At 40.0% G+C, this 23,511-nt stretch overlaps 1 protein-coding gene across 1 annotated transcript in view; it reads right to left on the bottom strand.

The window, feature by feature from the left end:
• The window catches only part of LOC102386694 (RNA/RNP complex-1-interacting phosphatase-like), a 32,717-nt gene extending 9,340 nt beyond the window's left edge, over positions 1-23,377 (bottom strand). Inside the window, exons 1-2 of the mRNA XM_025213284.1 lie at positions 23,163-23,377; positions 2,442-2,517 (exon numbers count right to left, since the gene is read on the bottom strand). Of these exons, the coding sequence (XP_025069069.1) occupies positions 2,442-2,517; positions 23,163-23,191 (105 nt within the window). The 5' untranslated portion in view covers positions 23,192-23,377. The remainder of the gene's footprint in view (positions 1-2,441; positions 2,518-23,162) is intronic.
• Positions 23,378-23,511: the final 134 nt, after the last annotated feature.

Here is a 23,511-nt window from a genome sequence, read left to right as displayed (position 1 = left end):
TACAATTAAGATGAAAATATGGTGAAATCCTAAACCGAATGTGGTCAGAGGACATCACTATTATATGCACCTGAAAGATGCAGATTACTTCTGGTTAAATACTATAAGAAGAGTTGAAAATGAAGCTGGAACTGGTGAAAGCAGCTGCTGAGACACCTGGACTATAAAGATATTTTGTTTAGCTTTGAATGCCTAATGAAGATCATTATCAAATGATCTTCAAAATTAGCTTGGATCTCAGATGAGCAGCTCCTTAATTTCTTGGATAACTAAATTATCCAACCAGCATTCAGGCTGTTACATGTAGTGACATTAGATTCAAGATCAGATTTGGCCCTGGACCTGGAAGAAAGGCAAGGTGTCAAAGCAGATAGATTAACAGATGAATCAGGCAAGAGAGCCATATCTGTATTCTGTATTTTTGCAATCGGGGCTCATGGACAGAGGTGATATCTTTTACTAGACCAACAATATTCTGTATTCTTGTTTATTTGTTTTTGAGAAACCCAGGTATCAAGGGGAAATCACAGAACAATTCTGAAGTCCATGGGAGTAGGAGAAAATTGTTGAGCAGGAAAACCAGATTCACATTCACTTCTAGAATGAAACATGAAATATCTATTTCTGATATGGGTAGCAAAAGCCTCCAAAGTGCCAGGCAAACCCAGTAAAGGAATGTGTCAAGGACAAATATGTTGTTGACAATTTTGATTCTCTGAAAATTCCAAGGTAGGTCTTGCTTGATTTTTTTTTGTAGAACGAATAGGTGGATCCCTACCAAAGGAATGTGATGGAGCATAGTAATTCCAAAGATGTGCTGCCCCTTGACAAAATGAGAAAGATCGTTTATCCACACATACCTGTTGACACAGTATACCACAGTAGCATTGTCTGTCCAAATTTGAATGGTGAAACCTCAGAGAGGGGGTAGGAAAACCTTGTAAGCAATCATATAGACCTGAGTTTCAGCATAGCTTCTTACACAGATCTTTTGAAGCCCAGAGTTTTGAAATGGCCAAGATGAGTTTCCCATGTTGGAAAATGAGGATAGATGGGTACGGACATGCCACTGTGCTCTGTGGAAGACACAGCAAAGGCACAGACCTTCTCCCACCATAGATTATGCAATCTCAATTAGGGTACTGGGACTATGTGAAAGGATTAATGCTATATCAAGTAAAAGCAGAGAAACAGAGATCATACCCTTAGAGATCACACCCATCCAACACTATGAATTTCAGCATGGAAAGCTTTTGAATAAGTTTATCTGGTACTGCAGTGTCTGCCACTGCTATGAAAGGCTGCAGCTGATAACAGGAAAAGACCAATAATAAAGAGAATCAAACTAAATATTTGCTACCCAGTTAATATCGCCTACAGAAAGAAGGAATCAAATGCTAGCTGAGGTTCCTTAGACTTTCTGCTACAGCAGTTGAGAGTTCATATGAGGTGCAAGCATGGCCCCCACTGCACACTGCAATTCAAAAAGAAGTCAATTTTCTGCACATGGAGCACATGCATAACTAGAGTGGAATATGTGTGGACAAACAATGGAAGAAAGATATCTAGTTTTATAGAGCTGCTGAGCTCATATATAAGGACAGTTAACCTCCCCCCACCAACCCCTCTCCCCCCCAAAAACATAAGCTTTCTTCCCCTGCATAACTGAAGCACTGTTTTATCAGGCTATAAGTGAATGTTAAAAAATGTAGTCAAATATGCAAATTCTTTAATATATCTACAAGGTTATCAAATCTAGATCAATGACTGCCTCTACCCTCAAGTTTTTAAAGGCACAAGCTCAAAAAAAAAAAGAGAATTTGGCTTGGCGTGTTTAAGAGATTAAAATGGAAATGTATACTAGTTAGAATCCAATGAAGGCGTCAAACCCGATTAGAGACCAGTTAGGCAAACATTTTTTTAAATAGAATACTTTTTTCCAGACCTATGAAATCAGTAACAGGTGAGATAGAGATATACATCTGTATGTACCTTTTCAAAAGTGGCCTTAATCTGTAATTCATGCTAAATTAATGTTGGGCTTTTCTGTCAAGTAGAAAAGTTATTTAATTATAAAAACCACCAGATTTAGGAATCTTTTTACAGCAGTTTCAGGAAAGAACAAAGATGAAACTGGCTTGAGACTTAACTGATATATTTCAGAAACACTGTAATCAATGAATTAATATTTAAAATGAACAGTGCCAATTGGCTAGAGAGATGGATATGATTTATAAGATAATAAGTGTATTGAAATATCAGTATTAATTTTGTAAAAAAGGAATTATGTAAAGGACAACATAATAAATAATTTTAATGCAAAAGAATTTAACTGATTTTTATTTCAGGTCTAGTCTGCAGTTTGTATGACAATGTTATTTTCCATCATTCCTTCTACTGCTACTGGTACAGATTTATTGAAATAGCATTTTTAGACATACCCCTTTTAAAGGCACTTTGAATGCAATAAATCTAGTTCCTGGTATGGGCTGTCCAACTGGTGTCAAACTCCGCCATCTGTCAAAAAAAAAACAACAACATAGTTTCCTGAATAGTTTAATGCTTTGAAACTACACTTACTTGATACAAAAGATTTGCATTCCCACATAAAAAACCCCACTATTTTGGCATAAAGCTTCTTCTTCTGCGAAATAATCTTTCCTCAACTGAAGTACAAAATGGTACTAACCTCTCTGGCCAGGATATAAATATCAAGATATATGAAATGTCTTATAAACATCAATTTCTATTACTCCTAGATCACAAGATGAAAGATACAAATGGTTTCTAGTTTTCCATGCTCCATCAACACATTCATGTTCAGATTTAAAAAAAATAAATAAATAAATAAAAAAAATAAATCAGTATTCAGTGGCTTTCAACTGAGCACCTAAACAAATTATTCCAGTTTTCTTAAGTGTTCAACACCTATTGTTTGAAAATCTAGCCCCTTCATTAAAATGCAAAATCAGAGCTGAGCACCTTAAAAACGTGTTCTTTTAAGCACTCTTAAATTATTTATCTTTAAATAAGTGGGAAAAAAAGTTTTCTGCCATTACTGTGGAAACATTTCTTGTTTTGTTTCAATATTACAAATTTTAATAATGTTAATTATTAACCTTTTACTGGGAGAGGGGAACAGGAAACGAGGCGCTCAAGAGATGCTGAAAGAAAATCAGGAGTATTATTTAGGAGAGTCAAAATGCAGAATGAACACTTCTCAGACAAAAGATGTTTCATAACAGCACAACTACAGAAAATGCATATAGAGGAGTTAGCTCTCCATATTTAATCCTGCAACCAGAGCTTCCTTGTAAAACTGATCTTCATCCTCCTTAAAACACAACACAAGAAATGAACACATTTTTTATTACGTTTAGAAGGGGAAAAAATGTTTTCAAATTTCAAACTGCATGAAACGGTAAAAAAAAAAAAAAAAAAAAGACATCTGAAGTAGTCTTTTTCCCTGCCTTAATAGCTTAAAAATACGAAGGTTACATTAAAAAAATTGTACATAGCTTTAAAGCCAATACCTCATGTTTTTAGACAGCACTATTACTGATAGGCCAAAAGGGAAAGGATAAAGTCTGGTGGAGAAATCCTAAAGTTGGAGCAGTGTTTTTCAATATTTTGGTGAAAATATTTCAATTTGACCGAGTTGCAAGCCTTTGAAAACCATCTTTACATGTCCTTTGTACATGCATATTCAGAATGAGTTGTTAAGATATAGGCCACACATGTAAGTCTTATGAAGCTATACAGTAAACTCAAATTCTGAACCCCTTGAGCAAAGAGACACTTTAAGGGATTTGGTAATAGGGATATTCATGACAGGTTACATGACTTACTAGAATTATTCAGCAGACAGGAATTGCTTGGTATAATTAAATACAGAGATCTGGGATTTAGTGGGTTAAACTTATTCTGACCCTTGAGAGAACAATATGGAGAATGAAGTCACTTGCACTTATTTAGCTGTATGCAAAGTTCCTCTAAAACTGAAGTAAGAAAGACTGGGAGACTGCAGCTGACAGCAGCCTACTGTTCAACCACCAAAAACCCACTGGCTTCCACATACATAAAACAGGTTTTATAATCCCTACCTCTTTCTCAAAGGTGCTATATTAAAAAACAAACAAACATGTCACCAATCTCTCTAGATGGCATTGTGGTATAGTTGACTAGGCCATGATTTGAAACCATGCTCTGTTGTATCAACTAGGCAAGTCCATTATTTTTCTTCTATAATCCATCTTTAAAGGGACTACGTGACCCAGAGGGGAAAAGTTTAAAATGATTCGCAGTCTTTGTAAAGATGAACTGTTCAGATGGAGTAGCTAAAGTAGAGGATAGCTGTTGGTAGATTGTGCTGGAAAGAAATCAAATCTTGGAGCATCTTTACATGTGCTCCGAAACGGGGGGTTAATTAGAGCGGCTTCAAGAGTTGCTCTGATTGAAGCGCTTGCCAGGTCTCATGTATTCAGCACCCCATGCTTCAAAAGAGCAGTGAGGGCACTTTAACCAAAGCTCATTCAACAATCTTTAAAGTGTTCCCGCAGCCATTTTGAGGTGCAGGGACACTGAGTACATGAGACACGCCAGCTGCTGCAGCATGCCAATTAGCATACTCGAGAAGACTTGATTGAGTCTGTTCTGACTCTCTGTAGCTACAGCATGTTGGAGCAGTGTCCCCATGTCTACAGGTACCCTAGTACAGTGGTTCTCAACCATTTTTGTAGCAGGACCCATTCATAAACATTGATGGCCAGTCCTGACCTCAGTGCCCCTCAATCCTGACCTGCTGCCTTCTATTCACAGGCCCCAGCTACCCAGTGTGTGGGATGGGGGCTGGGTCATGGGGGGCTCCAAGCAGCTCCCTGCAGGCAGGAACTCTGCCAGCCTGCAAGGGAAAAGTCACAGTTTCCCATGTTTTTCTCCTTTAAAGGAGAATCCATTTTTAAAGTTTGATCATGACCCTATCATATATATTCTTGCAATCCAGTTGTGGGTCGTGACCTACAGGTTGAAAAATACTGCCCTAGTAAACTAATCATGACCATGATTAGAAGCCTAGAGAACAAACCTAAGCCCTAAATCTTTGCTCCTGCTGATCAGGTTATGTGCACTGGCACACCCCAGTCAAAATCAGCTTTGGCTGCAGCTAACACCTAATGCTTCTAAGGAAAACAAAACAGAACAAAAACTCCCCTGAAACCTGACACCCTTAAGAACAGGAAAGAGAATAAAATTCTTCCTAGCCCCATGTAGAACCAGCAAGGTCCAGAAACATGGGATAACCAACACCCTTGAATCTGCACTGCAACCTGGGAGCTGCAAACAACTCCATGCATCACACATCTTAACTAGAGCCAGAACTCCCGTTATTCTATCCCCTTCACAACATATCAGATCTTTTAAATCTTCTTTCATTTCCCCATCAGTTGTGAAGCTCTGCTTCATTCTCCTGCTGCTTAGCATGGTCCTCATTGACTTCCACATGCTCTAGGCTGCAGAGCTTCCTCATGGTCTGTGAACAATGTGTATATGGAAATCTCTTGGGCTGCCAACTGTTGCTCCTCACAGCACACTCTAGGCACTGCTACTCCTAAATCATAGCTGACCAATGCTTATCCAACCTCTTCTTGAAAGCCTTGAATGAAGGAGACTCCATAACTTTCCCAAGCAGATTACTCCACTGCCTCACTGTTTTAACAGCAAAGAAGTTTTCCTGATGCCCAATTTACTGTAATTCCAAACAAGTACTACATCCTGCTCTCTGCAGTGAGGGAGAAAAAGGTGTGCTATGGCAGACTTGCAGATATTTGAAGACTGCTATCAGGTCCCCATATAATCTCTTAAACATACTTAATTTTTTTTCAACCCCTATGGCTTGCCTTCCAAGTCTTTTTTGTCTTTCGCTGGACATTCTCTAACTTCTCAACAACCTTTCCACACAATTGCAACCTCAACCCCACAACATAAATGGTTACTTGTAACAGGATGTTTTAATTTTTTGCCAGTGGCATAGATGGGAACAGAAAGTAGAAGATTCTATACTATTTTAACTGCTGTATTCTGCAAAAGGCCATGGCTAAATAGCACATTTTTTCCAAATACCATTAAGAATTTTAAAAGACTAGTCACACTGAAGGGTTTCACAACACTTTCAGCTTTCAATGACCTTCAATGGAATAAAAAAACAAAAACAAATTAAGTTTGTTTATATGCAACTTATTTGCCTCTAAGCAACAGATCTAGCACAAAAAACCCTAAAATACACTCCCCCAGCTGTTCATGTGTGAATATGCTTTCCATGATCACAACTTCAAAGCTGCTAAACCAATAACCTTTCAACTTAGTTTGTTCCTTATATCTCATCAACAATACAAAATAGCAATCTTGGCAAAAACTGATTCAGTCACTGTTTAATCATACATATGCAAAATTCTGCTCAGAGAACGAAGAAGTTCACACACACACCCACACAGAAGTAAAAGAAATCAGAATTAAATTTTGCTGAAACTTTCCAATACATGCATGTCTAAAGATCAATTAAAAATACAACCCAAAATAAATCAGTTTCAGAAAGTTGCAGGCAACTAAGGTAGGTGATTAAGATGGAAACTGCATTTCAACTACATGTTTAAATATTACTACCATTGTCACAAAAAAGAGAAGACAGTTGGTTAGCCATGTTAGCCTGAAGGAAGGGCAGAGGTGCACCTTATAGATTAACAAAATCAGAGCTGTATAAATTTCCATCACCGGCATAGGATTGTACCTTCTAGTTCCAATAAGTATGCATTTTAGGTAATGTGTTAAAGTTATGAGTAGTAAAGTTATGAGTAGTATCTGATAAGCTTAAATTGTTTTGGAAGGTGGGAGGGGACGGGGGGAATGCATACAAGAACTCTGGAAAGTGAGTAGCTCCGAGTTCCTGAACCAGAAATGATTACATTTCACTGTGTTGCAAGAGACGCACACAGATAAGACTGAGAGGCAGACTGGAGCACTGCCTGGAGGGGAAGAAAGAGCTCTCTTCAACCATGGGACAAGCTCTACTGTGGGCATTGCCATCTTCTTCTTGCAAAAACTGAGATTGGTTTCAGTGGTGGCTCAGGACGTTGTCCCTGGTCACCTGCTAGTACTTTGATCCACTTTGAAGCAGTGCTTCCTCATCCTAATTAACACCTATGCACCCAGTGAAAGGTGGGAGAGGGTGTTTTTTCCCCAGGATGCTGGCTGACCTCTTGCAGACATGTCCTGAAGGCAATGACCAACACCGCTTGGGGAATGATTTTAACTGCACCCTCCAGGAATGGACCAGAGCCCCATCTACCTTTCACTCTATAGCGGCAGCAAGCCTGACACATGATGGAACCTCCATCCTAGCATGAGGCAATATACCCAGGTGTGGGGAAGTACAAATGGTCTCTCCGTGGCTCACCTGGATCAGCTCCCCATCAAACACCACCTGTATCTGCTTTGCTGAAGCTATATCATTCCATCAGAACTCTTAGATCATAGCCCGGTCTGGTATGAAATGGACTTTCCTGACTTGGCTCACAGGCAACCACCCTACTTGTGCTCAGTGGTAGTTTCCTGCAGGATGCCCACTTCCACAACTGATTCACAGACCTGGGCAGTTTCGAGAAGTGACTTTCCCCCCTGGAAGCAGTGATGGGAAATGGGGCAAGCAAAAATTAAGATTTTCTGCCAGCAATATACATAGCAGACAACCCAAGACTGCCACCTCAGTGTGCAAGGCCTTGAGGAAGACATTGTGGCGCTTGAAGCTACCTTGAGGGATGCTGGTAATGACCATAGGCTGTATGAGAGCCTTAAGCTCCTGAAAAAATACTTGAGAAGACAACAGAGGCTGCGGGTTGGGGTACAAGAACTCAAGCCCCCTTCTAAGAACTCACAGAAGCTGATGCCTTGATCATGTTCTTTTTCAACCTAGAGAAAAAATGGTCAGAACAAAGTTCATTGGCCATTTTATAACATTTATGTCAAGTGCACATGGACCCAATCAAGATCTGAGGGCATGATGCTAGTCTAGTAAACAGGGAGCTGTTAACAACTGAGCATGCCTGCCTAGACCTACATAAGGTCCTCTTCCAACTCTCCATGTCTGAAACTAACAAGCTCAAACAGGAGGTATCCTTGGCAGAACTGACCACTGCCATTGACGGCCTCACCATGGAGGAGCCAGGCATTGCAAGATTACCCAATGAATTCTGCAAGACCTTCTGGCCCCCTCTTGGCTTGGACCTCCTGGACATCTTGTAGAAGGGCCTCAAAGTTTGGATCCTTTTTGTGAGCTGTTGGCAAGCAGTCCTCGCACTGCTGCCCAAGGGGATCTCAAAAACATTAAGAACTAGTGACTAGTATTGCTCCTGTGTACCAATCACAGAACCCTGGCCAACCAGCTGAAAAGGTCATGGCCACAAACAGGCCCTGAACAGAGCTACTGTGTACCTGCAGAACTATCCAAGAAAACTTGTTTCTATTGTGTGACTTCTGGCAGCTGCAGAACCCTTCAGCTCGAACATTAGCCTTGTTTCTCTGGATCAAGCAAAAGCATTTGATTGGGTTCACCTTTGGTTTTACGACTATCTTCATCTCAGTGATCCAGCTCCTGTACCAGGACCCCTTTAGCCTCGTAAAGAACAGAGAGCATGTGCTCTGTTCCCAGAATACAGGGGCATCTGGTAGGGCTGCTCTTTCTCCAGAATGCTGTGCCCTAACCATTGAGATGCTGTTCTGAGCTGTGACTGCATCTGACAGGCCTGATCCCCCTACTGACCACAGCCCCAGTCACTGGACCCCCAAATAAGATGATAGCATTTAGCAGGTCCAGTCCCTGGATGACCATCAACAGGCCTACAAGCACACCTCCTCAGCCTATACCAACTGGGCTAAGAGACATGTTCCTCCTAGACCCTTGGGTCAATGCTCAGCCTCCAGACATGCCCTGGTATCACAATGGTTTCAAAATCCTGGGCATCTTCATTTGGCTGCCATCTTCATTTGGCTAGCCAAGAACTGGGAAGGCCTCGGTGAGGTGGTTGACTACAGCAGTGGCACTGGCACCTACCTAGCTTTTACTACATGGCTGGGCCCTCGTCATCAACGATCTGGCAACTGCTACTCTTTGGAACAGGTGCACCATACTGGACATATGAATAAACCTCCTTAAAAGGCTCCAGCAGGTTGAAACAGGCAACTCTGGCTCCAGCAGGCTCTCCCCTACTTGCCCACCAATTAAGGGGGTCAGGGCCAAAACCTGGGAAGTAGGTGGGTTGTCTTCCACATGAAGCCCTTCAACACCTGCTCTTTGCTGGTGGACCCTTTCTCTGTCAACAGCTGGCTTTTGCTTTCCTGCATCAGACCCTTTTCTGTTGAATCCTGATCACCTCAACTGGGACACCCTGCCACACTTCTACTACAGCCTCACCTGGGCCTGGCAGGCTTATGGTCCAACTAAGACCACAGAGCAGGCACTTACAATTTCCAAAGCTGCTGTAGGAGCCCCTGGTCTATAACTTAGCCTTGCAGTCAAGGGTACTGACCCTCACCTCTGCTTGTGGTCCAGTTGCATACCATCAAGGTAACCCATCTCAACTCAGCTCACCCCACTGGGTTCTCAACCAAAGCCCTGGCTGAACAGCTGGGCCCACTGTTTGCTGTGCAGCTTTTGGCTGAAGTGAAGACTACCTTCACTGTGGATGCACTTGTTGACCACCATGTACAACAACCCCAACCCCTAACAGCAGCTTAGTAGGCAGAAAGCAGCTTCCACGCCTACCTGGACTGCCCCTGGCTACAGCTATAGCTGCTCTTGGCAACCTCTTTGGCATGCTGAACTTGGACTTCTCTGAGACCATGTACATCTTCTCTATCCCACACCAAAAGTTAAGTGAAGCATGATCTGCCTGACCAATTTCCTGCTGGACCAGGCCAAGATGGCAAGACTGAAAATCCTTAGAAACCAGTTCACAGAAGGTGGCTGATGATGCCCTCTAGGTCTTCCACTTCTTGGTCCAGGTATGCCACATCTGAATTTGGACACTTCACTTTCCAACAAAATGTGGAACAGTTTGTCATGCTGAGCCATTGAGGGGTCACTCTGCATGATAGAAGATGGACAGCTGGTCCTATATCTGTAACTGCACAATGGGCATGGAGGGGAGGGGGATTTCAATCTCTGGTAATACAGCATTTCTCGTCACCGATGAGTTTTTTTTATGCTCAGCCCCGGAAAAGCCTGAGGAGGGCATCAGGAGCTCAGTGAACAACTGTTCACTAGGGCACTCCTGGGGAAGAGCAGGACCAATGGATAAAAACTCCTGGAAGGCCGCTTCAGGCTTAATACCAGGAAAAACTCCTTCAGACAGGGTGTCCAGACTGTGGAACAAACTCCCTCCAAAGGTGGTGCAGTCACCTACCCTGGAAGTTTTGAAGAGGAGACTGGACAGTCACCTTGCTGGGGTCTCTTGATCTCAGGTGTCTTCCTGCCTTGAGCACGGGGGCTGGACCCAATGATCTGCAAGGTCCCTTCCAGTCCCTAACAGTCTATGAATATGTTTGTACCTTTACCGTTTTTTATTTTTATAATAAAGTTAAAAAAAAAAATAGTGTGCGTGTGTGTGTGTGATAATCAAAGTGAAATGATATAAAATACAATAAAAGGTTGCTAAATAAGGATTTTTCAATGTTGAAAAAAAATGATTATTTCAGAGGAACAGGAACAGCAAAACACTGGAGAACTAAAAGATTTAGACAGCTTCTTTCTACATTAAAAAAACCCCAATGCTTTGATTTCACTATAAGTAATAACTGGAGTTTCATCCCTAACTTAAATTTTATTTCGTTTACGAAGAACTTTGCTTATTGAATGAGCAGAGGCAGGTAGAAGCCCTATATTTAAAAAAAAGGGGTGGGGGAATGGAGTTTCATGTTAAAAGCAAGAGAACTAATAAGCAGTGTGCAACTGTAAGCTCTTCCATTTATTCTTAATTACCTGGGAAATTGGAGAGCAGCTATGTACAGCTAGGGAAGAGCTGCTGGATAGTCTAATTGAAAATTGTTGTGTAAGTACACAAAGTACAACAATTATTTTCATACAAAAAATTTTACTGCATGTCCACTGTGCATCACTATGAAATATAACCCTCAGTTTCCCATTATACTGAGCCAGTCAGTCAACTATGGTAGAAGATTTATTGAAAACAGCAGATTTAGATTTAGAGAAGGAAAACTTTTGAATGCTTCAGATAGGAAGTACAGTCCGATTAAAAAGGATAAATTATTTACACTTAAATATCTCAGTAGTAAGCTAAATAAAACAAAACAAGGTTTTGGTCATATATTAAAAAAAACAAACCTGTTGCTGAAATGTTTTATATGAATGTTTTATTTACTGCTACTTCTGCCCACTTTTTTTTTTTTTTTTAAACACAAAGTAATACCTGGGGCAACTGAATATCAGCCCTTCTGAGGTCATCTACATGAAACCGGGAACAAAAACTGGATAACTTTTATCCTACAAATTAGCATTAGCAGCTGACAGTGCAGGCGGCATAATTTAATGCCGGATCAGACACACAGTGGTAACTTCTGTCAAAAATGTATTTCAATTAAAGTTGTTTTGTAGCCCAAGTTCTTGGAAAGCAATCCTTTTAGCATACTACACACTTACAGGGCCTTAAATCATATATAAACAATATTTAATTCTCCAATCTCTTGTATAATAGTCTATATGGTTTTAAGGGTAGGAAAGCAAGAAAATACCATTTTCAAAACAGCTTTTATTTCCATCTTCCTGCCCAATCACTTAAGCAACCAAGTTTCATGCTTTGCTTTTAAAATTTTCTAAACTGTGGAAAACGATGATAATCAAGAGAAAGCCAATAATCTGTTTTTAGATAAAGATTTCTAGACACTCCCTTGATTGAAAGTTTAGCAAGATTGTTAGAATCATAGAAAGTTTGGGTTGAAAGGGGCCTCAGGAGATCATCTAGTCCTACTGCTAACACACCTACCAGTGCAGCTCAGTATGCCGTTAGTTTTCTTGGTAACAAGGGCACAAGGCTGGCTTATATTCAGCTCACTGTCCACTGTAAACCCCAGGTCCTTTTTCTGCAGAGCTGCTGCTCAGCCAGTCAACCCCCAGCCTGTATTGGTGCATGGGATACTTCTGTCCTAAGTGCAGGCCTTTGCACTTGTCCTTGTTGAACCTCATGAGATTCCTTTCGGTCCAACTCTCCAATTGAAGATTGTCAAAGTCAATCTGAATCCTAGCCCTACCCTCCAGCATATCTACTATTCCCCCCAGCTTGGTGTTATCTGCAAACTTGCTGAGGGTGCACTCTATGCCATCTTCCAGGTCAGTGATGAAAATGCTGAACAAAACCAGCCCCGGGACTGACCCCCCCCAAGGCATTCCACTTGACACCAGCTGTCTGCTAGATATTGAGCCACTGATTACTACTCTAAGCCCAATGCTCCAGCCAGTTTTCTATCCACCTTACAGTCCATTCATCTAACTCATACTTCTTTAGCTTGCTTGCGAGAATGCTGTGGGAGACCGTATTAAAAGTCTTGCTAAAGTCAAGGTATCACATCCATTGCTCTTCCCACATCCATAGAGCTGGTCATCTTAACATAGAAAGCAATCACCTTGGTCAGACATAACTTGATCTTGGTGAATCCATGCTGACTTCTTAATCACTTTCTCCTCCAAGGGCTTAGAAACGGATTCCTTGAGGACCTGCTTCATTTTTCCAGGGACTGAGGTGAGGTTAATTGGTCTGTAGTTTTCTGGATCTTCCTTTTTCCCCCTTTCTTTAAAATGGGCACTATGTTCACCCTTCTCCAATCATCCAGGACCTCTCCTGATCACCATGAGTTTTCAAAAATGATGGCCAGCAACACTGCAAATCACATCAGCCAACTCCCTCAGCACCCTCTGGTGCATTCTATCCAGCCCCATGAACTTGTACATGTCCAGCTTTTAGTCCCTAACCAGTTCTTTCACCACTGTGGGCTGCTCACCTCCCCGCCAAAATGTGCTGCCTCATGCATTAGCCTGGGAGCTGACCTTGCCTGTGAAGACTGAGGCAAAAAAGGCATTGAGCACTTTAGCCTTTTCAGCATCCTCTGTCACAAGGTTGCCTCCCCCATTCAGTAAGGGACCCACACTCCCTGATCCTCTTCTCGCTACCAACATACTTGTAGAAACCCTTCTTGTTACCCTTCACATCCCTTTGCAATTTATTTCTCACTCAACAAAATACAATTATCAAAAGCACCTAATGTTATATTAAATTCAAAAGTCAGGGATGCTTCAGCAAGTCTAGATTAAAATAAAAACTTCTTAGCTAGATACAGATTTGGGGTACAATATTCACAATACTAAAGAATTAAACAAAACAGACACAAAGTTCATGCACATTTAATATATCACAATTTGGAAAAGCTCTAACTACAAACATAGCTTTCTGATTTAAATACTGAAATCTTTCCTGGAAAAAAAATCTCATAGATGTCAGATTTCTTCACACTGAAAGAAGTATGAAAAATTATTTAGGATAAACATAATAAATTAGTGGCATAGTAACCTGATCCAAGGCCAGGACAAGGTAAAAATCAAGAGCTTTTAATTACTTAACCACATGAGTGCAACTTATTTCCAACATATTACAAGGCATAGTCTGGTACACAAATACTACTTGGCCTCTTGTACGGTTTCAGTCAGTAACTTAACTATTAGGATATTTGAAATTCTTTATTAAATCCTCATATTTTGGCAACTGTTTACTTATTGTTCTTTTGAATTATAGTTTAAATGAATCTTCCCTCTTGAATGATTCAAATCACTTTGAACAGAAGAATTGTTAGATAAGGTCATGGAAATAGATTTGTCCTATTTAAAAATATTTTCCCACCATTCCCAAGTTATACGCCAATGGATCAAAAAGTGAGTGCAGAATGGGGCATCTTTCAATTAAGGCCATTTTGTTTTATTGCCTATTACCATAAATACAATTGGCACTTTACAAAACACCATATTATCTAGCATCAGCTTATATTACAAGTTAGAGGTAAGCTCACAGGCTAAGTACAGACGGTCAGAAAGTCCAAGCCTGAATCAATTCAGTCTTTACAGGTTAATCTAAGATGCACAGATTGAACTGATAAAGCTCTCTCTTGATTCCGGAAATGCAGCCACATGCCTGCAATGATCCAAAGCCAAAAGCTGGGAGGTGCTAGACCACACCTCCATGCTCAGTTGTAAGAGACAGCTTGGGCCAAGACTAGGTTGCCTACCCTGCAAGGGTGGGGTTGCAGAGGAGGTGCAAAGCATCCTGGGATGCTGGGGGACTCCCGAGTTAACATGGACCTGGAGGAGATCTGGAACAGAAGTTCAATAGACCAATTTAACCTAAAATCAGTGAAGTCTGATACTACAGTCATCCAGGTTTATTTTAAACCAGTTTTGGCCATTTTGAAAGCAGTTTATGTGCATTGAACTTCTGTTGTGTTACAGATTTGAAATGATTTCTGATCACTTATACCAGTTTGTGTGTAATTTCTGTCCCTAGCCACAAGCTATCATTTCAGATGCAGGAGAAAGGAATAAACAAACAATTATCTGAATGATATGTAGGTCTTGTTAGTTCCAATTTTTTTCATCATAATTCTCAAGAACAGGATCAAGCCAGTTTTAACGGGGATTAACATAAAACATAATAAAAAACAAAAAAACAAAAACCAAAACAAGTAGAACTGGATCAGAACATTTATTTAGGTTAGCCAGATGGACTACACTTGGACTGTAATGTAAAACATTTTTAAACTGGTATTTTTATACTATCACTTTAGAACACTACTCTAGATGTTGATGTTTGGCTCAAATAATTATACATGGTTTATTATCAAAATGATAAAGATGCCTTAATTTAAATAAAACAAGTTCTGTCAGTTTTCCAACACCACGACCCTTGTGGCATTGTTAACTGAAAACTTCTGAGCAGTAAAAATGGGGCAGATGCTGCAGGTTCCAAACTGGTTTGACTGACTGCCCCGTGCCACTCATGGGACATGAGAGCCAGATGAGTGATACCCCTGCTTTAAAACAATAAAAAATAAGAAATAACAAATGAAGGAAAAGAAACATAGGGAAATGTAAGGATTACGTTCTTTGAGACTGACACAAATGTCTGCCCTTGCAAATATTAGGCTGGCTTCCACATTTACTTATTTTAATTCCTACCGACAATTTACTATATTAAAAAAGTTGCTGCTAATCTTAAATAGATGACTGGTACCATGCCGTCTTGCTAATTTACAATTAGTTACAGTTAACACCTGGCAACTTTTACAGCTTTAGAAATCACACATTTTATTTAAAAAGAAAGCAAGCAGTTTCTGCTTTCACTGTTCAAACAAATCCAAACAGGATTAAATTAACTATGACTACCACAGGGACCAAAAAACCAAAACCAAATCCAAACAACTCTCTCCCCGAGCTCAATTTAGAAAACACTATCAAATACATGGGATAAAACAACAGAATTCCTTCCTTTTAAACGTTTCTTAAAAATAGCACTAGTAGATACCAATTCTTTCGAACAAGTGAGATTGATACCTAGTCCGAGGCATTTTTGGCATTAAATGCAAGCTGAGAAGACAACACAAAATTCAGATATCTCCTTCCCCCACCCAATCACCACACAATACAGTTTATAATGTAGAAAAGGTTTGGAGGTTTAATTTGCATTAGAAATTAATATCTTGCATAATCCGTCTTCTGCCTGAAAGTACAGGGAAATACCAAGATTGATATCAGAGCCTAGGCTTACTAAGAGAGGTAAGAAGTGATTTTAACCAAATTTTTAAACCTTGTCTTCTTTTGAGCACCAATATAATTCAAACACAGAAAAGGAAAATTTGGCAAAAACTCACTCTAAAATTTCTAAACCTTTACTTGAAAAGAACAAGCCAGTTTCTCAAAATTTTCCAAGAAAACAGTAAGCAAAACTATTAAAGATCTTAATATTCCCAATACTTTTACAGTAGAAAATAAGAGAAAAACAACTTTAATAACAATTTGAGGCACTATACATCAAAAGAAATATGGAGCACAAACTGCAGACTACCTTTAATAATACAGTGTCTGGCAAAATGATATAGAAACAAAGGAAAAACAGGGAGTACTATAGAAGAGAGGGTTAGGCTGAAACAAAAAACAGGGCAATGTAGATTTTTGAAGAGAATAATCTTGTATATGTTCTAGAATGTAAGAAAGAACCAGTGAAGGAACAAGAAAGTTATTTTAATAGTAATTTTGGATAGATGTAGAGAAAGGCAAGATGCAAACTGTGGAAGTCCAAAGATACTGATATGGAATAAAGAGGAAATTATGCAAGAGGACATTTAAACTAAGATACAAGTAAGTCAGAAAGTGAAGACAGCATTAAGGTTAAAAGGCTTAGATTTTTTTAAAGAAGAAAATAATTGTTACAGGTGAATCTTTAAATAACTGACAACAATCCAAAAAGTTACCAGAAAAAGGCAGCAATACTTGAATACAGTAATAGTGAAAGGTTGGGGGGGGGGCAGAACTAGATCTACGAATCAACAGTATAGAAGTGACAGTTGAATCCATGGAACTGACTGAAGTCATATGGAAGCAGATGAAAAAATGAAACAAAAATTAGCCAATATATCATAGCAATATTTGCACCCCTCCTAAGAAATGCTCAGGATGTAGGAGAAAAACCCAGATGAGTAAATTATATTCAGGAAGGAGTGTTAATGGAGGTGGACCTAACCAGCAAATAGCAGAAAATCCAAGTCTGAAATATATTACTACACAGCCTCAAAGCAAATTAGATTTTTCAACGCTAAGGAAGAAAATGCATGCCACCCACATCTGGCATTTTGAAAGGGTTGACAGAACTGGTAGCCAAGGCCCACTTTTACATCAGAATGGCCATGTAACTTTGATATCTTCAGGGTCTTGCCACAGATTCAAATTTCCTTGATTCCAGAGTCTCCAAAACCATAAGTTAAGTTTATTGTTTTAACAGGAAAGCACCCAAGAAGACATAGTTAAATAAATGGTGACATACAGCAAGCACACAAACACAATACATTTTCAAGTATATCTTTATTTTTCTAATTTTTCAAACGTGTGAATATTTCATATAACTATATATGTATCAAGATTTTACGTTCTGTAAATAAAATGTCTGAATCTTTGATTCCCCTACAACCCAACCCCTCCTCCTCCCCATAGTATGGAAGCACTCTCTCCCTAAATTCATTCAACCACTTTAAAACATCAATAACATGTTACCTGCTTTTCTAAGGAAAAAGTGAGTTGCTTTTGGCATGAGAACAAGAAAAAACTAAGGCTGTTTTTCATGAAATTATTTAGGCCTGAAAACAGTAGTTGCCAAAAAAATTAGTTACAGAATTGTAATTATATTTTCATTACAATACTCTAGCTCAGGGCTATCTAACTGGCAGTTTACAAGGGGCTAAATTAGGCTCCTGGCCTCTGCTTGCCCCATTGCTCTGGTTCAGGGCTCTGTCTCCCTGACTTCCCTCCCCTCACCCTAAGCAGTGCGGCACTGCAGTGCAGAACAGCACAGCTTGAAGTACTAGGAGAACCCAAGGCAACAGGAAGGCATAGTGCAGCAGGGCAGGGATGTATGTTTCTGAGGAAGACATTTTAGAAGATGACTGAAGGTGAGCTTACCCTAAATCAGTAAGATGTTCATGAAAAGTTTATAACTGACCCTGAAACATTAGCAGTTAAGCACAGACATCTGACAAAGAATTGATCTGAACAAGTATGTTAAAAAAAAAAAAAAAAAAAAAAAAAGAGTGCTTGAAGAGTCCCATAGACAAGCCTTAGTAAGCAGATGTCAAATTTGACTAGCAGGTTTAACTTACCCATATCATATTAACAAAATCTGAGTAGCCTTATAACTACTAACTACCCTAGTTTCTCACATATAACATGTCCCATTTCCAAAACCTTGGAAGTCAGGGTGCATGTTGTAAGTGAGGAAATACAACAACAGCAGTTTCTGCCATTTAAGCTTTGGCAGGACAAAGTGAACATTGCTCTGCACGCAATCCACAGGGAGCAGAAAAATGGAGTGGGTTCAGCTTCCTAGCTGCTGCTACTCAGTTATTACAAGGCTAGATCATTTCCCTGCCTCTCCCCCCACCCAATCCAATAGTAAATTTTGGATAATTTCCAAAATTTTGGATTTCAGGAATCCAGTAATTTTGGATAGATTTCCTCCGCTTTCAAAAACAATACGCACTTATTCTAGAAAAAGTACAGTACGAGAGAAAATACAGTAAATGCCATCCATACGGAGTCACCATAAAATATAGGTTAAGCAGAACTGCATATAATAACACTAAACCGTAAATCTTCGTACCACAATAAATGGCAGCAGATACTTTCACTTCTATAAATGATCAATCTCAACTCATATGACAGCTCACCAAGTATTAGGAAGAATTGTTATCCAGTGAAATTCAGTGGTTGATATAGGAAATCCTACTGTTTAATCAGTTCCAGGTTCTCACTTTCAGGTTTTAACTGCTGTAGATTATTATTTACAATTTTGTATATTTCATGCAGTCAACATTAACATACATATGTTTCTCCTATGGCAGCTTTGCAAGATAGTTATTCAACTTAAACAATTCAAGCAAAAGATCTAGCTTGCCCACCTTTACCAAGGTTATCAGAATAAGTAGGTGTTTGGCAAAATAATTATATAACTGGATTTCTCAGCATCAGAAGCAGCTTTGAAAGGATATACCGTCTTGCCTTGTACTTGACAGCTCTCAGTACCATTAATAATGCATGGAAAAAACAATGGTCACGAGACATGTCCAAAATTGTTCGCAACTAGTCACAACTGATATTTGCTGGCTTTTGTGAAGTGTACCATTGTCCCACAAAATCCCAGGGAACTGATGACGACATCAATAGTTTGGACAGAGGTGCCAAAGTCTGAACGATCATAGAGCCTCAGCATGCGTCTTGCACATAAGTGGTACACAACCAAAATTAAACAGAACACAGTAGCAGCAAAATGAGGATACTGGTATTTCCTCTACTGTTCTACACATAAATGCAACTCTTCAATTTCTAATACCATCAATCTTGTGTATTTTTAAGGGACCAAGATTTTTTTTCCTGAAGAAGTGCAGTGACAAAGCTCACCAGAATCATCCAAGAAATGTAAATGGTAGCATTAATTTGTTAGGAAAGGTATTTAAACCAAGAGTGGAAAACTAGTGAAGACCACTAGTCTATTTCTCAAAAGTCACAATGGGAAAAGTGAAATAATTGTAATGGAATACTTGTTTACAGGTAAACTTAATTCCCAAATCTACAAAAGACAACTAATAAGTTCCTTTATAAATATCCATTTTTAAAGAGTAGTTACTAAAGTTCTATGCTTAAATTATAATAAAAGATAAGACTCTGCACCACTAATGGGGGTGGGGGGATAGGGAATGATAGTACATTAAAAAGCTGTATCAAATAACTAACTCATTGCTTAGAAACAGCAGGGGGGGGGGGGGGAAATATAACAATACATGTAAAAGAGGATATGAAAAAAGGGTATAGTTACTTAGGGACCTGCAGCTAGATGGAATCTTGCCACCTGCTCTTCTCTCCAACCCCTGTAGAGTAGGCATACAGGAGCTGGAAAGGTTACTGCAGCTAAAAGGCTACAGCTCAACAACACTGGAGAGGAATTCCCTCTGTTTATTCTCCATAAGGTAAGCAATATGTGGCTTCATACTTGTGTACTGTAGTGTATGATCTAGGCCTAAGCACTGTACAGAAATAGGACATCAATTCCCCACATGTTCATATAATTAACTGTCTTCCATTGTCCTTTGTATTTTTTAGAATGTGACTGCTCTAAGATGAGGCCTTAAGAGGTTTCACACGGTCAGGAATTTGCCTCATTCATCTCAAATACATATTCTCAGCTTACTTGCAAAAAAATTGGTATCTTTTTCCTTGTAAAAAAAAGATCTGAATCCAAACTGTAACCTTTCCTTTTCATTTAGCTTTGCAAGCAAGTGTTTCACAGGTCCAATTATATAATCACTTAAATTTGTGCAGCCTCATGAACTTAAAATTATGGGTGACATGCAGTCCAATTTCCTTTATTAAACTTTCACATGCATAACCATTTAGAATTGTATAAACAATTCTGCTCAATATGCAAGTATGAGCAACTTAATTCATTCCCTCCTTGGTGAATTTATAAGTACATACACATGAAAAATAGTAAAAAATACATTTTTGTCATTTTAGGTAATATCAATAACCCACAATAAACAGGGGAATAAAGTCAGCCGAGTAAGAAATTGTTATTTCTACAGAAATTTCTGAGAGTTAAGACTTCACTTGAGATGCTGTTCACCAATTTCAATTGTGGATACTGTTGCACAAAACAAGCAAAATTATGTAATGGTTAGCATTACAGCAGCTCCAGTTGTAATTTGTCAGATACCTTGAACCCCCTCTACTGGTTTATTCTGCTGTTACATAATGTTTTCAATCAGTGTTTTGCAACATGGTTGTTTAAAACCAATTCTCCACCAAATGATATATAATTCAAGGTGCTCAAATGCTGTATTTGCTTAAAAGAATACTACCAAGTTCATCAATCCAAAAGTTAGACTGTCATGGATGTAGTTATACTTGCATACATTACCTTGTACCATTATAGCTTAGTCCCAAAAAGAGCAATCTGTTATATGGTACAAATATATTTATGATGGTATATAACTAGAGTACATACAAGGAACATGGGGACCAACTGCGTTAATTATGCCTGTATAATTACACCAGTAGAACTTCCACATACAGGTAAACCCTAAAGTTTCACTGTTCCTTTTATAAACCTGCTCCTCTTCCCATTTATAAAGAACATACAACAACGGATGGGAGCAAACCAAATCTGACACGCGTTCAGGTCAGTTGTATTATCTATAGCTTCTTCTAACTTTTAAAAGTAAACTTAAAATGGATCACTCTGTTGTAGAATGAGATAATTTGTGATCTGCTCAAAATCTCCCTTATTTCAAACCCAGTGATCACAACCTACCAGAAGAAAGTGAATGCTGAACGTTGTTGAGATACCTGCCCAGAAGACTGGCTGCAATTTAATTAACACACTTCATTTTCATGCAAGCAATTTCCTACCAAAAATGTAAGCCCAATAATTTGTACTAGCCGATACATTCTCAGTGTCAATGTGCACAACACTGAAGATATGAGGATATAAAGATATATTTTAAAACAGGGGTGGCTCAACCCCTGCCCTGTAGGTTAACACAGCACCAGGGACCAGACTTATCTGGCCCACAGGATTCCCCATAGGTCTGACTATTTGATGGCAGAGGAGCATGACACTGCTCCCCTGCTGCCAAATTTCTAGACCTCCGAGGGGCCTCACAGGCCAGAAAACATGGCTCTGCAAGCTGCAGCAGGTATGCAAGGCCCCGATTGCAGCACAGTCTGACCCCAGTGTGTAGGGGCCAGCCAAAGCTGTAAGGGGCCCAATCTGGCCCACAGGGACAAAAGTTTGAGCATTGCTGTTTTGAAATAATTATATAGAACTCCCTCTCTCATCTGGTTTCTCCAGCTCCACTGCTAAAGTCTTAAATGTTCACGGAGCTACATTCCTTACATACTGCTTTACAAGTTAATGATTCTGCTAAAAGTACTGAAAAAATAAGGTACCTGAATTGTGGTGTTGGCAGATTAAAAGCTACCACCCTCCCCACCCACCTTTTTCTTTAACTTTTGGGTCACCTTCCAAAAAACACATGTAATTTTAAGTCAACTCATACCCTGTTACACGTACCTGTCAGACAATTAAATAAATGGAGTCCACATGGTGAAAAGAGATTAAAAGCTAATAAAACTTGAGGAGTTGAAACATATTCTGTTTTAAATAAACTAATTTAAGTGAAAAAAAAAAACGCTTATTTTTCAAGTTTTCTGCATTCCTGTTAGACAAACCTAAACTGCTTTAAATAAAAATAAGACAGGAGTTTTAATCAACATAAATCAAAGTGTTCGATAGAGAAAACAAGCAAGTTACAGCTCCTTAATTAGCTACTATGGTAAAGTAATATTTTAATTCCCCAACCACAGCAAGCTATGACAGAACTCAATAAAAATTCTTTGAGGCCATTAAAAATAAATTTCCAAGTTTATTTATTTCCCCTTGACTAGTTTCATAATACAGTATCTTTTTAGCAGCAATCAGGGATCAAGATTCCCAAGTTCCATTTCTAATCTTGTTGCTCATTTGCTCCATGATCTTACTTAACCAGTACTTTAGTATAAGTATAGTACCACCTCCGTAAAACAATTGGAGATCTTCAGGTAAACGGCATAGATTTTAGTGGCAACTTCACAGCTACTAGTTCCTAAGTGAGCATGTAACCAACCAGGTAGTTTGTGCTGGCAGATCATCAGAAACACAAGGGCTATACTTTATTAAAAAATAAACAAGCAAGCAACTTCACCCTCTTATTTAAGTTTGAAGTATACCCCACAGGTCCCACTAGTAGTACAACCAGGTCAACAGGACAAAGGCAGAACTCTACCTCTAAGCACTTACTGCCCATAAATGTTTAAGTTCCCTTGAGTGATACACATGGGATAAAATATGTGCTTCTGCACTTTACCACTTGCACCTGTAAAGAAAAAGAGATCTGTTGCATTCCCCACATGCAAACAGCTGCCTTCACCTTCTTCCAAGCTCTCACAGTAGGATAAATGTGTGAGAAGGGGGAAGAGGTGGACAAATGTCCCATCCCTCAAGACCAGTAGAAGTTTGCAGTATAGGAAGGAGCTGGGTGCGGTTCGATGAAGAAGTATTCATTGACAAGTTGGGGATATAATACTCACCTGGGGGATGACGGGCTGTGTCCTTCCTGCCTTGGTGCCAATACCTACCTTACCAGGGTGGGGCTGGCACAGAAGAGGCTGTAGCGAAAGAGGGAGGGGCAGCCTGCGCCCCCTCCCTGCTGGCGAGGCTGCGCCCGCTCCTGCCTGTCTCAGCTTGAGGGATACTTACCCGTCGGGGATAGTGTTCTTCTTTACCATGCTGAAAGCGGGAGCAGCAAGAGCAGGAGGCAACGGTGAAAGTGGGCACTGCAGCAAAGGAGAGAGAACCCCGCGGTTAACACCCTGCCCAGCTCGCGCTCCCTTCTCACGGGCGCGGGGCTGGCCCCACGCGCGAGCAGCGCAGCGCAGCGCAGCGCAGCCTGGGACGGGCCGTCCCCATTGTCCCTCTGCTGCACTGGAACACGGGGAGAGAAGCAGCCTCGCCCGCGCCCCGCGGCCTCCAGGCGGGGGTGAGGAAGATCCGCCACGATCTTCCCGCGGCCTGGGGCAGGGCCCGGCCTCCCGCGGAGGCGAGAGCA

The sequence above is a fragment of the Alligator sinensis genome, unplaced genomic scaffold, assembly GCF_000455745.1.
Source record: "Alligator sinensis unplaced genomic scaffold, ASM45574v1 scaffold472_1, whole genome shotgun sequence".
Lineage (NCBI taxonomy): Eukaryota > Metazoa > Chordata > Crocodylia > Alligatoridae > Alligator > Alligator sinensis.
Note: the sequence above shows the minus strand (reverse complement) of the source record. Positions and strands in the feature narration are given on the sequence as shown.